The sequence below is a fragment of the Pectinophora gossypiella genome, chromosome 5 (assembly GCF_024362695.1).
Source record: "Pectinophora gossypiella chromosome 5, ilPecGoss1.1, whole genome shotgun sequence".
Classification (NCBI taxonomy): Eukaryota; Metazoa; Arthropoda; class Insecta; order Lepidoptera; family Gelechiidae; genus Pectinophora; species Pectinophora gossypiella.
In genome coordinates this window covers 10,398,747-10,415,658 of record NC_065408.1, presented here as the reverse complement: position 1 = coordinate 10,415,658, position 16,912 = coordinate 10,398,747, and the positions used below count along the sequence as shown (strand labels likewise).

General features: G+C 37.2%; 2 protein-coding genes across 2 annotated transcripts; both read right to left on the bottom strand.

The window, feature by feature from the left end:
• Positions 1-953: 953 nt before the first annotated feature.
• LOC126367180 (THUMP domain-containing protein 1 homolog) lies at positions 954-2,142 on the bottom strand. The gene has a single exon (XM_050010601.1). The coding sequence runs from the start codon at positions 1,977-1,979 to the stop codon at positions 1,119-1,121; it is 861 nt and encodes a 286-aa protein (XP_049866558.1). The 5' UTR covers positions 1,980-2,142; the 3' UTR covers positions 954-1,118.
• Positions 2,143-2,491: 349 nt separating this feature from the next.
• On the bottom strand, positions 2,492-16,462 carry LOC126367157 (pancreatic lipase-related protein 2-like). Its single transcript, XM_050010568.1, has 11 exons — positions 16,202-16,462; positions 13,570-13,687; positions 10,663-10,810; positions 9,790-9,951; positions 9,234-9,329; positions 8,604-8,751; positions 7,336-7,562; positions 6,375-6,540; positions 5,311-5,449; positions 3,574-3,765; positions 2,492-2,950 (listed from the first exon to the last, which is right to left on the bottom strand). Exons 1-11 carry the CDS (start codon positions 16,299-16,301, stop codon positions 2,863-2,865), a joined length of 1,584 nt encoding a protein of 527 aa, XP_049866525.1. The 5' UTR covers positions 16,302-16,462; the 3' UTR covers positions 2,492-2,862.
• Between the last annotated feature and the right edge of the window lie 450 nt (positions 16,463-16,912).

The window sequence follows — 16,912 nt, the reverse complement described above, 5'->3', positions numbered from 1 at the left end:
CGGATTACGTCTATCAACCCCACTTAATCGTTCTCCAATCATCACTTCTCTATTTAGTCGTTCATAATAAAACCCCATCTTAGTTTATTTATCACGCGTTCTTCCTTAATCAAAGACAGAATAATTCTGCAAACGTATTCCTATCAAGGCGGACGATTTATTACGATGGAGATGTGTTTTGGCCTAATTCCAATTGGGGAACCCTTACAAAGTTTTAATTGGCTGCTCCGACAATCAAGCATTTTAGGAAAGGACAACAGTTTTATTGGAGTTCAATAAGAGCCAAATAAAAATATCGGGGGTTATTGAAAACAGAAAACAATTAAAAGTAAAAATTAGCTGACCTTAAATACTGTAAATTAGTCTGCCATGCATTACACTTAGGCACACTTACTAAATTATTATAGGACCTACCTACCTAACTTGCCTACAACATAAAAACAAAACAAACTAACTGTTCATAGGTATTTATCTACCTACCTACTTGATTGGACAATTTGAAACGTTGAATTAGGTAGTTATTGTTGTATTTGGTAGGTAAATACAATAAGAAACATCGTAATTAAATAATTTACGGATTATAGAAGAAAATCGCGGGAAATCGGAGGTGTACGAAATACACTCTGAACGAACTAATAGCGCCCTCTCTTGACCGAGACCTACACTACTGCGTGGAAAAGGTTGCACAGCCAACCTTCTATCTACTAAAGGTTTTGTGATGGTTCGTTCACAAGTGAAACAGAATAAGCCTTTGTTATGTAACAAATACCTACCACCTACTGGATGTTACACAACTTAATATTGTGTGGTGTTTATCAGTTACATAACATTATTGATTTATATTGCATAACCAGCAATGACTAATGAATACCTACTCAACAGCTTCTGTTTAAACAATGCTTATTGTATTTGCCAGGGATGTTGAGGAATTTTCAATAATAATAAAACTAGAATTTTGGTCACATGTATAATTTGAAAAAAGTTGATAATGTTTAAATAGACATCATTTTTAAATAGGAAAATTTGGTGCAAAGTTGGTATTGGGGCCACTTATACAACCTAGAAGTTGGACTACATTTACATTACATTTACATAAAGTAACAGTATCATACAATATTCTATTGAATTTCACTTTGACCATCTGTTTGCCCCACATCACTCTTGAATTTCTTAGCTTGGGTCCCTTCAGTATCATTAGGAGTGGTTTCCTCTTTACATAGCTCATGTAAATTATATTTTTTATACATAAAATAATTGTCCACAATGCTCAATAGGCAAATGCCTTTAATTATTTCAACTATAATACAGAGGTGAGGGTTTTTCAGATCGGCTTTATTGTCTGCATTCTTGAGAGTTACCAGCTCCGCCAGCTCTTTGATGATGAGGTCCCGTGATACACTGCTGTTGAACCTCTTATTAAAGATCACAGCAAATGTTGATGGCTCCTTCAAGAAGAAGTTGTCAAACAGTTTCCCCGCGCACTCCATGATATCTGGCAAGTTTGCTTTGCAAGTTGCCATTATAGGGAGTAGACGCATTACATGCCTCGTCTTCTGTATTCGTGTCGTGTATAGATCCTTGATGATAGCGGTGGTCAGCTCTTCTGGACTAGGTAGGTTAGTTTTAATGAAGATACAATTTGACGCACCAGTTTCGACTACTTGGAAGCGCTTGTGCTTCAGAGATTTCTGTGAGTCCTTCTTCATAGAGTCCAACTCTCGTCGGAGCTGGTCTCCAATATCAGTCTCGTCTTCGGATTCGGAGTCTGACCGGTCGGCAGCGGGTGCGGCCAGTGGCTCGCTCTCCAACCCGGGATACAGTCTATCAGCGTACTCATTCAGCAAGTTATACACTTCTTTCACACATTCTTTTTCTCTGAAGTTGCACGTGCAGAAAAAGCCTCTGAAGCCGGGTTCCAAGAAGTATTTGTTTCGTCGTTTCCGAAAGTAGAACTTTTTCTTCTTTCTGGAATCCCCCATTGTGTAAGACTGACCGAGTTCTATAGGTATCAACCCACTTGACAATCGAAGGGTGTGATATAACCAATAATATTACGTATGGAATCGAATAATTATGAATTCACTTAACTCCAAACCCGCAACATTCCACATTTATCAACAAACGTCACTGTCACCACAGTTGTCAATGTCATTGACTGTCAACGTCAACTGAATTTACGTTCAGAAATTGAAGTTTCAAATTATTATTTTCGTAAATAACGCTAATCGAGGGATGATCTTACTACTACAATACTGGTTGATAATCCGAAAAATTTACATCACTATTTCACCCGTTCTTCCATAATTCACCACTTATTTGTCTATGAAGTGTAATGTATTGTGAAGCCAAGTAATTAATGCCGCGTGCGGTGCGGATAATTTATTTCATGGGCTTCGACCAAGTTACCCATTCATGTGTTACCATTCCCAATCATTAAGAAGCAAATCAATCTGTTTGACGTTTTCAAACTGGTTAAAAATAAAATTCCACATTACCACTATTTAAAAAATAATTTATTTTTGTAATGTATAATATAATTAATGTAAAAGAGATTAAATTGTTACTTTACAATCTTATAATTATTTACGATGAATTACAATCTAAGTTCTAGTTGTTACTATACAAGAGTAATTTACATTAATTACGAGTTATAAAAATATATCGCGTGTACATTTAAAAATACTTCTATAATACTTTTTAGAAACGACATTGCATTGATTTAAGTAAGACGATGAAAAGCATGACACAGGTTTTTTTTTATTACCGGACTCTTTTAATCTGTGCCAACATTTTCAAGTCTTGTTACTGGTACAAAGAGAGCGTCCCTGAGGTTAAGTTACTAATGTATATTTTTATTTATTTCTATTTCCTTAACTTGCAATATTTGGTCTTCATCATAGTGGGCATGTTTGCCACCACAGGTTTGTTCATCTTCGGACAGACAGTGATGCTAGAAAAACAAAAACAAATTATAAACATAAATGGTATCTGTTTTTTGGTTTTTACTAAAATCAGACTTAAATCTACACAATTGACTACTTGATAGTTGTCACAATAAAATATGAAATATGTCGGATACGGTAGTTTATCTTTTAACGATAATTATCCAATAGTTTTTTTTTTATTAAGATCATTTTTCGATATTTTATTTTATAAAATGTGTATTACAAAACCCTAAACACGAGCGGCCATGATTGAGCTTCGTGTGACGTCACAATTCACAAAATAAACAATAACTATCTGTCAGGTTTTAAGTTATACTGTTTGACAGTTTCTTTGTTTGTTGAAATGTGACGTCACTAGCCAAAATGTCACGTGACCAACGGTTTTCGCGCGGTATTTAAAATAATTGAAGTAAAATGACTTTTTTTTTTCTATTAAATAAAGCATTTTCGAGAAAATAAAATATTTTTGGAGATATAAAATAAGTAATTGTAGTTTTTATAATACTTATCCAAAAACTGTCAAGTAGCCAATTGATGATAATGAAAATTAACACTCTTTTGTAGTCGGAATTACGATAGCCGAGGGACATTAAGAAATAGAAGCACCGTAATAATATAAATTACTTACTCAGTATTATACTCAATGGAAGACAACTTAAGGTAGTCGATGTAGATACTGGGGGACTTGAGTAACCGCCACGTGATCGGGTTGAAGAGATTCGACTCATACTTCCACTCGACGATGACGGATAATGGCGGGAAACCTGTATCTTTGACTGCCACCATCTTGGTTTCTACGTCACCTGGCCTGTAGTATTTTCTGGAAAGATAAAGAAAAGAGCAAATAAGTGACAAGTGTTCCGTTATTTTTAATCAACTTTTGAAACATATTCTTGTTTGTTCATTGAGGCATAACCAAACGTTAACCACACTATATTGCGTTAAACATTGAATAATTTGACAGCAGATATTATAATATACATATTCGTAAGCATTATGTATAAGTACGCGTGCACAATGTTTTGATTTAATTACCCACATTTTTGTAACACGTGGATAAACGAATCTTAAGATACCTACATATTATTTTTTATTCTTCTTCTTCTATCGTGTGGGTTGTGAGGTGGAATACCAACTTCATCAACCCTAGTGTCAGGGTTACTATTGAGCCGCCAAAGGCCCTTGACATGGCTCATGTAACGACTACTTTCTTACATCAGTAAATAGTAACCGGGACCAACAAGCTTAACGTGCCTTCCGAAGCACGGATCATCTTACTTTCGAACAATCAGGTGATCAGCCTGTAATGTCCTAACCAAACTAGGGACCACAAAGTAATTTTTGTGATATGTCCCCACCGGGAATCGAACCCAGGACCTCCGGATCGTGAGCCCAACGCTCAACCACTGGACCACGGAGGTCGTCACTTTTTATTGCTTATCAATTGCATAAGTAAATATTTGGAAACACTATGATGCGGGAAAACGTTGATAACAATTATCATTAATTATTGACGTCAAACCGTAAAAAAATGTTTACAAATAGTTTATTAAGAATTCCGGGTCGTATCTATTTATAGTACACTAATTGTCATGGAATATTCAATATGGTAAACAAATACATAGGAAAACTATTTCTATTTAGGTAGTTTTGTAAAACGTGCCGGGTTTGTAAATATACAACTTATTTAAATTATCATTCTTTAAAAATACAATCAAGTTCAACGTTGCTTTTGTATTTCTATTTATATTCATTCACTTGTAACTACTTCTAACGACCGTCATGATTGCGGTCGCCTGAACTATATTAACTTCCCTGTGTGTGTGGAACTTTCGAGAAATCCGTATTTACTCCTTGTCTACATTATAAAATGGAACCTCTGGGTAAAGGTTTAGTCATCTAAGCCAGTGGGTCAGTATTTTTATCTTAAAGTCGATTATTTCAAGGGTAATGTATAGCCGATATCCACGTGTCAAACTATTATTAATGGTTAAGGACTCGTCAGCAGTCTTCCTGAAAGTATTAAGCCAGTCGCTAGTGAGTGTACGTACGATTACTGTCCTATTACGAGCAACTGAGTGTACAAATTTTATTCAAATTCAAAAATATCTTTATTCAGTAGGTAACACTTTGAATCGTCATTTTTTACAAAACGAACGTCTCATCCCTAAAACTATTGCAGCTTCTCACAACCTGTATAGACGGGGAAAAGACGCTGCAAACTCCATTCCACATTAAAATTATTCTTGCGTGATCGTTCGTACATTTACGAACAAATCTTAATCGTACGAAAGCGTGTTTAAAGTGCTACCAGTCTTTAAGTAATAGATAAGTGATAACTTATGTTTCTAAGTGCAATACTCACTGTTCGTCATCGAGCATTTTGCTGTTACTCCTGTTTCCGTTCCGGTCGACGAGCGTGATTGCGATGCGGCCCACGTCGGGGCCGTGCACGCGACTCTCTGTTGAGTTCGATACCGACAGCTTCACTTCATAATGTACCCCTAAAAAGTATTATACGTACACATTAACTAAAGGCTAGATAAGAAGAAGAACATTAACGTAATAATGAAAAGTTTATTACATGGGAATGAGAATAATATGAGTACCTATATAATGCACCAATAAAGTTTACACTACATGTTTTCCCAAAAGGGACAAACTGCCTTCGCGTAAACAGCCTATCATCGCTCCCGCTACTGGGTACATGTCTTCACTAACCCTTGGTGTTGGTGGTCGTGTTTCGACCAACCCGTTTGATAGTTTAACATGTATCAATAGCCGTTAGAATTATTTTTATTTTTCATTACCTAATTATATTATTTTATTTTCGGCCCCGTAAGATCGAGATGGAATTCTCTCGTGTGGGTCAGGTGACCAATGATCGACATCATCAACTCTTCATCAACGGAAAATTCCACTTGATATTAACTCAGAATAATAAGCTGAAACATCGCCCTCAGTATTCGTTACAACGTCACTTACACCCCGTACAAGTACGTACAGGTATGGGTATGGGTGTTAGTGACTAAAGGGGATGATTCAAGCCATGACTCTGAGTCTCGTAACGAAACGAAACTTACATCGTAACGAAAACTTTGAGGTATGATTCAAACTATTTCAGACCATGATTCTAAGTTGATATCAAGTGGAATTTTCCGTCGCAAAATTCATGAGAATTTTAGTGGTTATTTTAATTACTTTGCAGTGGAATCAAATGGAACTTTTCATAGCAAAAGTATAGAAAAACTATGGAACTGAAAATAATTAAAAAAACTACTAAAATTCTCAGCAATTTTGTGACGGAAATTTCCACATGATATCAACTTAGAATCATGGTCTGAAATAGTTTGAATCATTCCTCAAAGTTTTCATTACGATGTAACTAACACCATGTATAAGTATGTGCGTGTAAACAACGTGACTTACGGCAATATGGCTTAGAGCTCCCAGTCATGGCATAGAGCGCGACATTGGAGTTAGAGTCGACGTAGCCAGCGCCTAGCAGCCGCTTGTAAATGCCATGCGAGTGGTAACCCATAGGAATGCAGAAGTGCTTGTTGTCACAACTGGTACAGTTGCCTGCTAGGAACGCCTGCAACATTCATACATAAAGCATAAAAAAAACTTAAAAAACTTAAAATGAAATTTATTTTACAAATTAGGATAGGTATCCACTTAAGCAGCGAGGAAATGAAACTTGCGGAATCGATCAATAGATACATGTCTCCCTCGCGGTGATTGGTCGACTGCTGCACATCTGCGCTTCTCTCCTGTCCTCTCTGCTTCTGTAGAAACCCACCCTTACTCTACTTGTCAAAAAAATAGATCATTTCTTCAACAAAACTTTTCCGCACTTCCGATAAACAAATTTCAAATTTGAATTAAAAACCTCATAATAGGTACCCAATGTAAACTCAAATTTTATTTTTTAATCGTAATATCTTTCTGATAATCCTTACGAAACATAATTGCGAGGCGTTTCGATTTTTTAATTAGAAGTGGAATTGCATTTCAAAACTATACTCGAACAAATGTCGGCCTCTGTGGTCCAGTGGTTGAGTGTTCGAATTCCGGTGGGGACGTATCACAAAAATCACTTTGTGATCCCTAGTTGTGTTTGGACATTACAAGCTGATCACCTGATTGCCCGATAGTAAAATGATCTGTGCTTCGGAAGGCACGTTAAGCTGTTGGTCCCGGTTACTACTTACTGATGTAAGTATGTACACGTTACATGAGCCATGTCAGGGGCCTTTGGCGGCTCAATAATAACCCTGATACCAGGGTTGATGAGGTTGGTCATCTACCTCATAACCCACACCATAAGAAGAAGAAAACTATACTTACTAAAAGGTATGATAACATAATAGATTAGAATTCAACTTACATCATAAGATTCGCACTGTATCGCGATAAAAGGGCAGCTGGGAGCGATACTCTCAGTAAAATACTCGTAACTTCTCTCGTGGTTGCAGCCGACGTACTTGATCACTGATTGATACATATCATCGCTCACTCCTGTAGTCGGAGAGTTCGCTTTCTTACAACCAGGCTGTGTGGACCCGCCGTTAGGGTAGAAATCCACGTGGCCTATAGGTTCGCTCATACCGAATCCTGTGAAAGATAAAGCAGGTGTTCATGTATTGACTTAACTAGGTACGGTCACGAGCATTAATATGTACACATTTTGGTACCATGTCACATTAACTTTTTTGACAAATTGAACTGTAAGTCTCACTAAATGTCAAATATGTTAGTGCGACAGAGTCCTGAAGTGGGTACATTATATTGCTCATGACTGTACATGGCAAACATGTGACAGGTAAAAGATGGGAGAAATTAATTATCATGGAGTTTGTGTTGTTAGTTAGCCAGAGGCCGTTTATGCATGATGTATAGGTATGATGGCCGTTTTGACATAATAAAGTACTGCAATTGGCTCCGTCAATATAGTTATACGTAAATTAATACAAAACTTGATGAGCGCAACATCCAAACGGCCATCATAGCGTGCCGCTGGTTAAGCTAGACTTCCGACCCAGGTGGACGGGAGTAAGGAAAACTTGTCCAGGGATTTATAGGAGATTCCAATTAGGAGTGTGGGCACACCCCGGATACCCGTTTTTCACAGACACTACACATTGACGTTATCGTACACGCGCATCTGTGTGTGTGACGTCTAACGCCATACGGTTGAAGACTAAAGGGGGGGGGGGTGAAGTAAACCTAGCTCAGAGCGGAGAGTTTCTATACGTAGTATTATTCCTTATTCTATGGTGTGAGTGTAGTGAGCCGCCATAATAACAACACCAAACCCTGACACCAGGGTTGATGGGGTTGGTAATCCACCTCACAATCCACACGATAGAAGAAGAAGGTGTAAGTGTAGAACGGTTCCTCAGAGCATGGGACACCTTATGTCTTGTTCTTTTTGCCCTAGAATCTTCACGCGGTCGGACTAGCAATGCCAAATAAGCAAATACTAGGAATGCACTATATAAGTCTGGACTCGATAAAAAGAAGCTAATTTAACATATTATACTGTACTGGGGTTAGGCAGAGCCACCATAGTTATTAAATGTCCTCTTTGTCGATTCAAGTCTTCTGTCAGCTCTCAACTCTACCCTCAAAACATAGAAATCAAGGGTTACCTACCAGAAAAATACAAGGGTATGGCGTTGCTGTGAATGATGTCCACGTATTTGGCATCGGACCGGTCGAGGCGCACCAGGGTGACAGTTTTACTGAAGTACGGCGCGGCGGGGTCCAACCCTGTTATCCTGCCTAGCTTCAGGTTGAATTTCTGGAAATAACAATACATAACATAAATAGTCTATATATGTCCTACTACTGGGCCCAGAAATAATAATATGTAATATTAAAGATTTCTGCAGCAGATAAAAGTGCTAGAGGTGGAAGAAGAAAGCCCAAGCGAACATACCGCTATCCAAATCAAGTTTTTTAAAGAAAGATCCGAAGATTTTCGGATGGATGTAACTAATTAATATTTCAACAAATTTCGATTCTATTTTACAATTTGTCTATGAGTTTAGTTTAAATTTCGAACTGTAATGAATAACGTATACATACATTTTGATACTTGTCAACTAATCTATTATTATGTCCATATGGTGACTGGTAACCAGTCTATCGCCCATATAATATTGTTCGTCTTTACGACAAGCTTTGGAAGGCAAGTAGCAGAACGCTATTCACTGAAGCATAGAAGAATTAATAAATATAAAAAGCACTTAGTTTTAAGGTAGGCATAAGTAATATACATACCCGTTGCAAGGCGTGTCCACAATAACCTCCTAAATGTGAGCCCAAAGAGTGACCAATGAAGTGAAAATTATCCAAATGTGACAGCCCTAACACATCCTGTAATAAAACAATAAAAATGTTCATATTCATTTGTTTTATTTGCAAATAATAATTAACAAAACTAGAATTCCAAATTGGGCTAGTGAAAGGTATATCCATCGCAAGATGAACTAATAATAATTACCATGTATTTTCAATTCAAGCGACAATAATAAATAATGATAATAAACCTCCTAACCTCACGCTGATAATATAAACATAAATTGCCTATATAACACCTACCTACTGCTGGGAACACTCCATCACGCTGCTCCATTTATATTGTTTATTAAGTGTCTGTTAAACTTAACATATACTTACTTATTCGAAAAAAAAAACTATATCCTGCTCTCAAAACTGTTTAAATTTCAGTGTGATTCCTAAATTGTAATTTAATTGTGATCGATTTATTTTGTAAGACATTCCAACACAATGTAATATTGTTTACGGAATAATTGAAATTGATCGCTGTACTTACATAAATACTATGTATGAGATGAGCGGTCATGACGCCGATAAGTCGTATATTGGCGACTGCTTGCCCGTACGGCGGCTGAGAGCCACCCCGCCAGTCTACTACGAACACCGTCGCTCCGTCGTTACCTTCCAAGTTTAGCAACGCATCGGCCATGTTTTGGACCTGTAATAAAATAAGATTTAGATAAATATAGCTTATTCTGGTGGACAAAGTTTAATTTTACTTTAGTTCGAGCTCAAAAACTAGTGCTGTCCTTTACCCACGACATATGAAAGAAAGAATAAAAATAAGAAGAAAATTGCCAGTAACAATTTACATTTGCTTTAAGGACTAGGTAATTATGAATATTACGAATACGGGCAAAAGAAAATGGCTCAGCTTGTGCTGTGATGGAGCCATGCTCAGAAAGAGATAGCTAGGTTTAGCTTCCAAGTTTAGTAACGCATCGGCCATGTTTTGAATCTGTAGTAAAATAAGAGAAAGATAAGGCTACAGTTACTGGAATACAGTTATAATACAGATCACATCGTGAACCGTCGTTTTCGAAAATGCGCCAGATAGCGCCAACATCCATAGTAAAATATTCGGACGCCTTGGTGATGTTCGAGTTTCCTTACATGCGGGTGCGACCACATAAAACGCACCATTTATACAAAGTCCCGCAAAATTCTCTACACCACCTCTGTACAACTAGGCACTAATGCGTTTTGGGTCTCGATAAGACGTATAGACTAAGTAATTATAATATTTGCATGCAGTAGGCATGTTTACTTATCACAAACTCCAGCAAAACCAGCCTTAATTATTCCGAGAAAATCATTAATAAACAATCTGATTCCGATAGTAAATAAAGTAAACAAGGAAAATATATACCCATATTTTGTGTCCGCCCTCGAGGAAACCGTGGGAGATGAAGTAGAAAGGTCCTTTAGAGTCGAAGTTTGCGGTGCGTATCTTATCCGTGTCGTTTGCTTGCAATAACACGGGTATATTCCGGTTTCTTCTGGTAAACGCTGCATATCTGAAAAGAAAAATATTCCTTGATTTCGCTCTTTTTTATTCTTACTATTTACGCATTTAGGAGTACATACATAAGTAAATGCATTTTAATTTAATGTATCATTCGACTGGCACGAGACGTACTACTTGTATAACCCTCCTGTTTGCGCTGTCGGGTAAACACTACGTATCAGCTGTAACCTTGAGCAGTTCCAAATGTAAATACCAATGTTGGGACTGCAACGTTAAATATGATCTGGTGTTTGTATTCAGCGCGTTTAAATTAAAAAATAACAGATACCGCCTATTTCACCTACACCTAGTCAGAGCCGGTCATTCACTTATCGCCAATTTGAATTAAACGTTTTCTCTCAATACTGATTACACGAATCCGGAATGTTCCCGAGTCATTATACCGAAATAACCTATGCCCACGCGATAAATAGACGATGCAACTAAAAAATAAACTTATCATAGTCGAGATAGACGTCACGAAGTCACGATGCAATTAGTGTACGTAAACAATTGTTTAGTCTCGCCTGTGTTCGATGTCACGGACGAGCCCCCAACGTTATCTCCCAGAGAAATAAGTACAAAACAATGTATATAAAAGCGGATCTCGTCAGAAATAACAACGCAGGAAACTTACAGATAACAAATCATAAACAAGTGCAGTATTACGGTTAGATGTTTTTATTTGTTTATTTGCACTGATTACGAGAAATTGCATGCTTAGTGCCACGCCTTCCCTATTATTCTTAAGGGCAAAGGTCAACTGTGATATCAAATAACAAGACAAACAATTTAAATAGAACTAGATTGTTTTGTTTTAATTAGTTATCAAGAACGCCCTCTAAAGTAAACGGACTTCAAAGGATTTATTTCTAGAATTTGTTGTTGTGTTATTGATTAATTTTATAATAGTAGCTATCTATGTTGCAAATATCACACATTAGGCTTGCAGTGATGAAAAGATTTACGTTTTGGAAAGTTGTTTCGGGTAGATGCGCTTATATTTTTTTCATGATAAGCTCCATTCATTCAGTGAAAGATTAGGTTGTACAAAGCAGATATATCTGCCGTGAAAGGCGAGTAAGATGCGTTGTGTAACACGAATCCAAACTAGCATTCTAGCGTACATAAGCACGTAAACGTCAACAAATAATAGGTTGACCTAAGCCACAACAATATGCAGCCATTATGATACGAATTCCTAAGATGGATATGATGAACCTTATGGTTATAGGTGAGCAGCCCATCGCCTATAAATGGTCCATCATGCAGGAAAGGACACAATCCTTCTGTTTTTACGTTATGCCCGGGATCTGGGAAGATGTCTAAGCGGCTGAGAGATTTATCAGTTTTTTTATGGAAAAAATTGAGCGCGTTTGACCACGATCGAGCCTGGTCTTAAGTAGCGATGTGGTGGATATACCGGGTGTTCATCATCATCAGCCGTACGACACCCACTGCTGGGCATAGGCCTCCCCCAAGGATCTCCACGACGATCGGTCCTGCGCTGCCCGCATCCAGCGGCTTCCCGCGACCGGGTGTATACTGGGTGTTAGTGACATCGTAACGAAAACTTTGAGAGATGTCAGACCATGATTACTACTTGTATAGCTACCTGTATGTACCTGAATGGAGCGTAAGTGACATCGTAATGAATACTGATAGGGATGATTCAGCTCATTATTCTGAGTTAATATCAGGTGGAATTTTCCATCACAAAAGTATAAAATTGAAAATAATAAAAAAATATATGAATTTTGCGACGGAAAATTCCACTTGATATTAACTCAGAATCATAGTGTGAATCATCCCCCTCAGTATTCGTTACGATGTCACCAACACCTGTATATGCTGCGATTATGCGGTTATGTTATGTAAGTATATGCAGCTGAAAGCTTAATATGGCGTCATGGAATAAATATGTAATTCTTACATAACATGACGCGAATTGTAATATATAAAAGTCCATAATTATGAATTGTGGATCACTGAGTTACTCTTACTTTCTGATAGTGGATTTTTTTTTATTTGAAACTCATCGCCACTTACCTTTAGCACGTAAGATTGTAGTTATTGATACAAAAATTTTCCATCAAAAATAAATAAAAATTATATAGTCTTTAATTTTGAATTAGCAAATCATGCTTTAAATATGTGTCTATCATGAAGGTTTGCGTGTTGCTAGTGGCATATGCTATGTCCGCTTATCTTTGTGATAGAAAGGTATCAAGTTGCGTTTAATGTACTTTAATGAGGTTGGAACTTAACATAATTATGTGTGGCTATTTATGTTTTATTACCTACAGGAAGTGTATTGTGGACATCTGTCTATAAGGGAGATTTGGTCAGTTTAATGGGATTGAAAAAAAAAAACAGTAAAGATATTGGTAAGTTTTTCTAGGACTCGATGAAGATCATATTCGATAATCCAGTGGCTCCGAGTTGCCTTTGATTACTTGTGGCAGTGTCCACTTCATTAGAAATTACGGACGTAAGTTTATGTATGTATGTGCATACAAAAAATGGCAAACGTAAGTCATATTGTAAGTGTTATCTTACTTGAGTGCAATAAATGTATTTGTAACCATAGTCTGTATAACAACATAAACATAAGCTCACGACTGTCTACTTTCTTTCTTTCTTTTTTTCTAATTGAAGTAGATTAACATGATAGGTGGTGAACCGTATCGCGGTCTATAATCGTCGAACCAACTGTGTTAATGAAAATTGCAATTAAGATGTAATAGATAAATCGTCGTAATTCCTTACCTCACGCCCATGTCTTCTGGTGGAGCGGGAAAGTAGTTGTCAGGTCTGTTATCCGTCCAGGGGTATGACTTGGAGAAACACCCGTACATCCCATAGCACCGCTCAAACTCCATATCTTCTGCAAAGACGAAACTTATTCAGTTGAAGGCAGCGCATGGTTATTAACACGTTGACACCGCTGACACGTTGTTGGCTGATCACCTGATCGTCCAAAAAGTATGATGATCCGTGCTTCGGAAGGCACGGCAAGCCACTGGTCCCGGTTACTGCTTACTGATGTAAGTAAGTAGTCGTTACATGAGCCATGTCAGGGGCCTTTGGCGACTCAATAGTAACCCTGACACCAGGGTTGATGAGGCTGGTAATTCACCTCACAACCCAAACGATAGAAAAAGAACACGTTTACAATCCAGTGATCCATATACGAGTCATGACAGACTAGCTCCATACGTCCATGACCATACATGGGTCACTAAGAAACGACCAAGTACTCACTAAGGGCGGGTGCTCCACTTGGATAACTTAGCAAAGGTTGAAGTAATATGCGGGACTTACAAGGAAGTCAAAACATTTTGTATGGAGACTGTCAATGTGTTAAACTGCATTAATTCAACACAAAATTGCATCCCGGCTGTACCCGAAGGGGTAGGCAGCGGGGTATTGTAATAGATTCACTCCTCGCCAGCTATGTTTCAGTCCCATGTAATAAAAAGTGAGCCTGTTGCCATTAACCGGGCACATAACTTGGAATCCACGAGATATCAATTATATTTGACGCAAACATAAACTCAAACAATTCAACTTACTTAAAAAAACTTTCCTAATGAAAATTAATTACGAGAAAGTTTCCATAATGTAATATTTTTTTATTATACGTAAATATAAAAAGTTGTTCTTTAGGAAGAGTGGGGAAAATAGTGGGGCTAGCTTAGAACAAAGGGACTTTATATTAATTTTGAAGCAAACAAACTAAGTACATTCACAAATCATAGAAGTATTATATTTTTTTTCGTCAACTAAACTTTGTAAACCTAAGTTATCTTAGTAAGAGTCATAATCCCTTCGTTTATCTGTGCCAGTCTGGTAAAAATAGTGAATATAACACAGATCGCCACAAAGTATATAAAAAACAGTGAAGAAAAGACTTGTTACTTGATTATCTTGATTTTACATTGCATTGTGTGTTATTACTGTACCGTATCTTATTTAGATAGCATACGGGTTACTTTACGGAGATTATGATCTGTGCGTATTGATAATGACTTCAAAATCATGATTATTTTGAAGCAAAACAATCTATAGCCATGATATATAAATATATAATATATTTATAGTCATGATATATTTTGTGTCCATTGTGCTTAATAAAGTATTTTATCTATCTATAAACAGGGAAAAGTAATCAATTCATACCCTTTTATTAGTGAAGCACTTTAAATGCGTGCAACAATTCGTGATAACAATCTGTGATAGGTCTGGACGGAGAACGGTGACTCAGAACATCGTAGCGTCACGGGTTCGAAACTCAGTTTGGACTCAAATAAATTCGACTTTACGAGATTGAATTCGTGACTGGATCATATTATATAATTGATACATACATACATAAACTCACGCCTATTTCCCACCGGGGTAACTGCTTACCCAGACTAGAATTCCATTTGCTTTGATCCTGACACACTTCTCTTGCTTCCTCCACATTCATCAATCGCTTCATACACGCACGCCGCTTCAGAGTAGATCGTAATAATAATCTTTCTTTATTGAACGTAGTATTACAATTTTACATTAATAAAAATACAGGCAATGATGATTTTAAATCTTGGCAATTATAATATGACCAATTACTTTAGTTATGCGGCGGTCCCTGCACTAAGCTCAGCTTGTATCGCAGGGGCCAGAGTACGACTTCCTATGTTAAGATTTACAAAATGGACACACGGACAGAATACAGAGCACTATGAAAAATTATAACTGCTTATATCAAAAGAGACAATAATGAAACAATAAAAATATTTAAAATTAACAAAAATAAAACTTCTAGGTATTATTAAACCTTTTCTAAGGACATCTCCAATTTGGTCAATGTAAGTCCTTCTCGGTCTTCCTCTGCCAGCCCTACCATCAACTTTCACAAGAAAACTTCAGATAATTGATATCACGTACTTTCCAAGGATTTGTGCCCGGATGGCACTGGCTCGCCCCTATTACATGACTTAAACATAGCTGGCGTGGACTGGGAGTTACTAGACACCTATGTCTACCCCTCGGCGTGATGCTATGTTATGTTATAAATACATAAGGAAGTAGATAGTTATTATGAAGGGATGATGTCAAGATAGTAAGAAAAAAATAATGAAAGACGGCGTTTGTGGCCTGCAAGTGTACCCAATGATAAATAATATGAATTTTCCTCATAATGCGAATTCCACATACGTCATTGGCCTTTGACTAATTGAATAACATCACAATCGTTTTCAACAATCTTCCGGAGCATCAGATAATATTTGTTATGAATAAGCCATTTTACTTACAACAAAGTTACGCGGGTACACGTAAATAATGGGATATTTTTAAACATGCAATGGAAAGAATAAATTATAATGTTCAAGTATAAATAAAAGGCACTAACCACTATATGGTGCGGGGAAGTTGGTGACATCGGTGTTATTCTGGTTCATTAAAACCATGATGGTTTGCAGCATCAGCGTAGCACTTGTATTGTTATACATTTTCACTTCCACGTTTCACTAAAAATGTGTCAGAAGCCGGTGCAACACGTGAATGTGTCCAATGTGTGACGTCAGTTGCGTTATCGTATGTTTCTGTGTAATTCGATCGGTAGAACAATGCTCATCCGCTGTCGGCGTTCAAATGAAACGTACACGCGTCTGGTGTTTATATATAGAGTGACGAATGCAGGAGTGATGCTCCTGTTGTAACGTCTGGATTTGCCCAGCGGTGGGGTTGGGACTAACATTTCGGGTCTGATCAACTTCTTTCTTAAGTTTGTTAAACTTAATGATTATATTCTCTTTGGACCGTGTTTACTCGTAACACAAATGTCTCAAAGTGGACATATTATTTGGGCAAATTAATGTCACTAAGGTAGTAGAAAAGGTCTCACATTAAGTATAATTTATGAGACTTTTCAGCTTTTCAAGACTGAATATGCAGCAGGTAGTGCTAACACACTGCGGGCTATTGAGTATGAACTTTGCTACTATAAAAATTATAATAATAACGTTAACATATACATTATTGATAAATTCACGCCCGTAATCCCTAACGGGTTGATCAGACCCACAAGTAATCACATACGACCTTAAGCCACTATATGTAT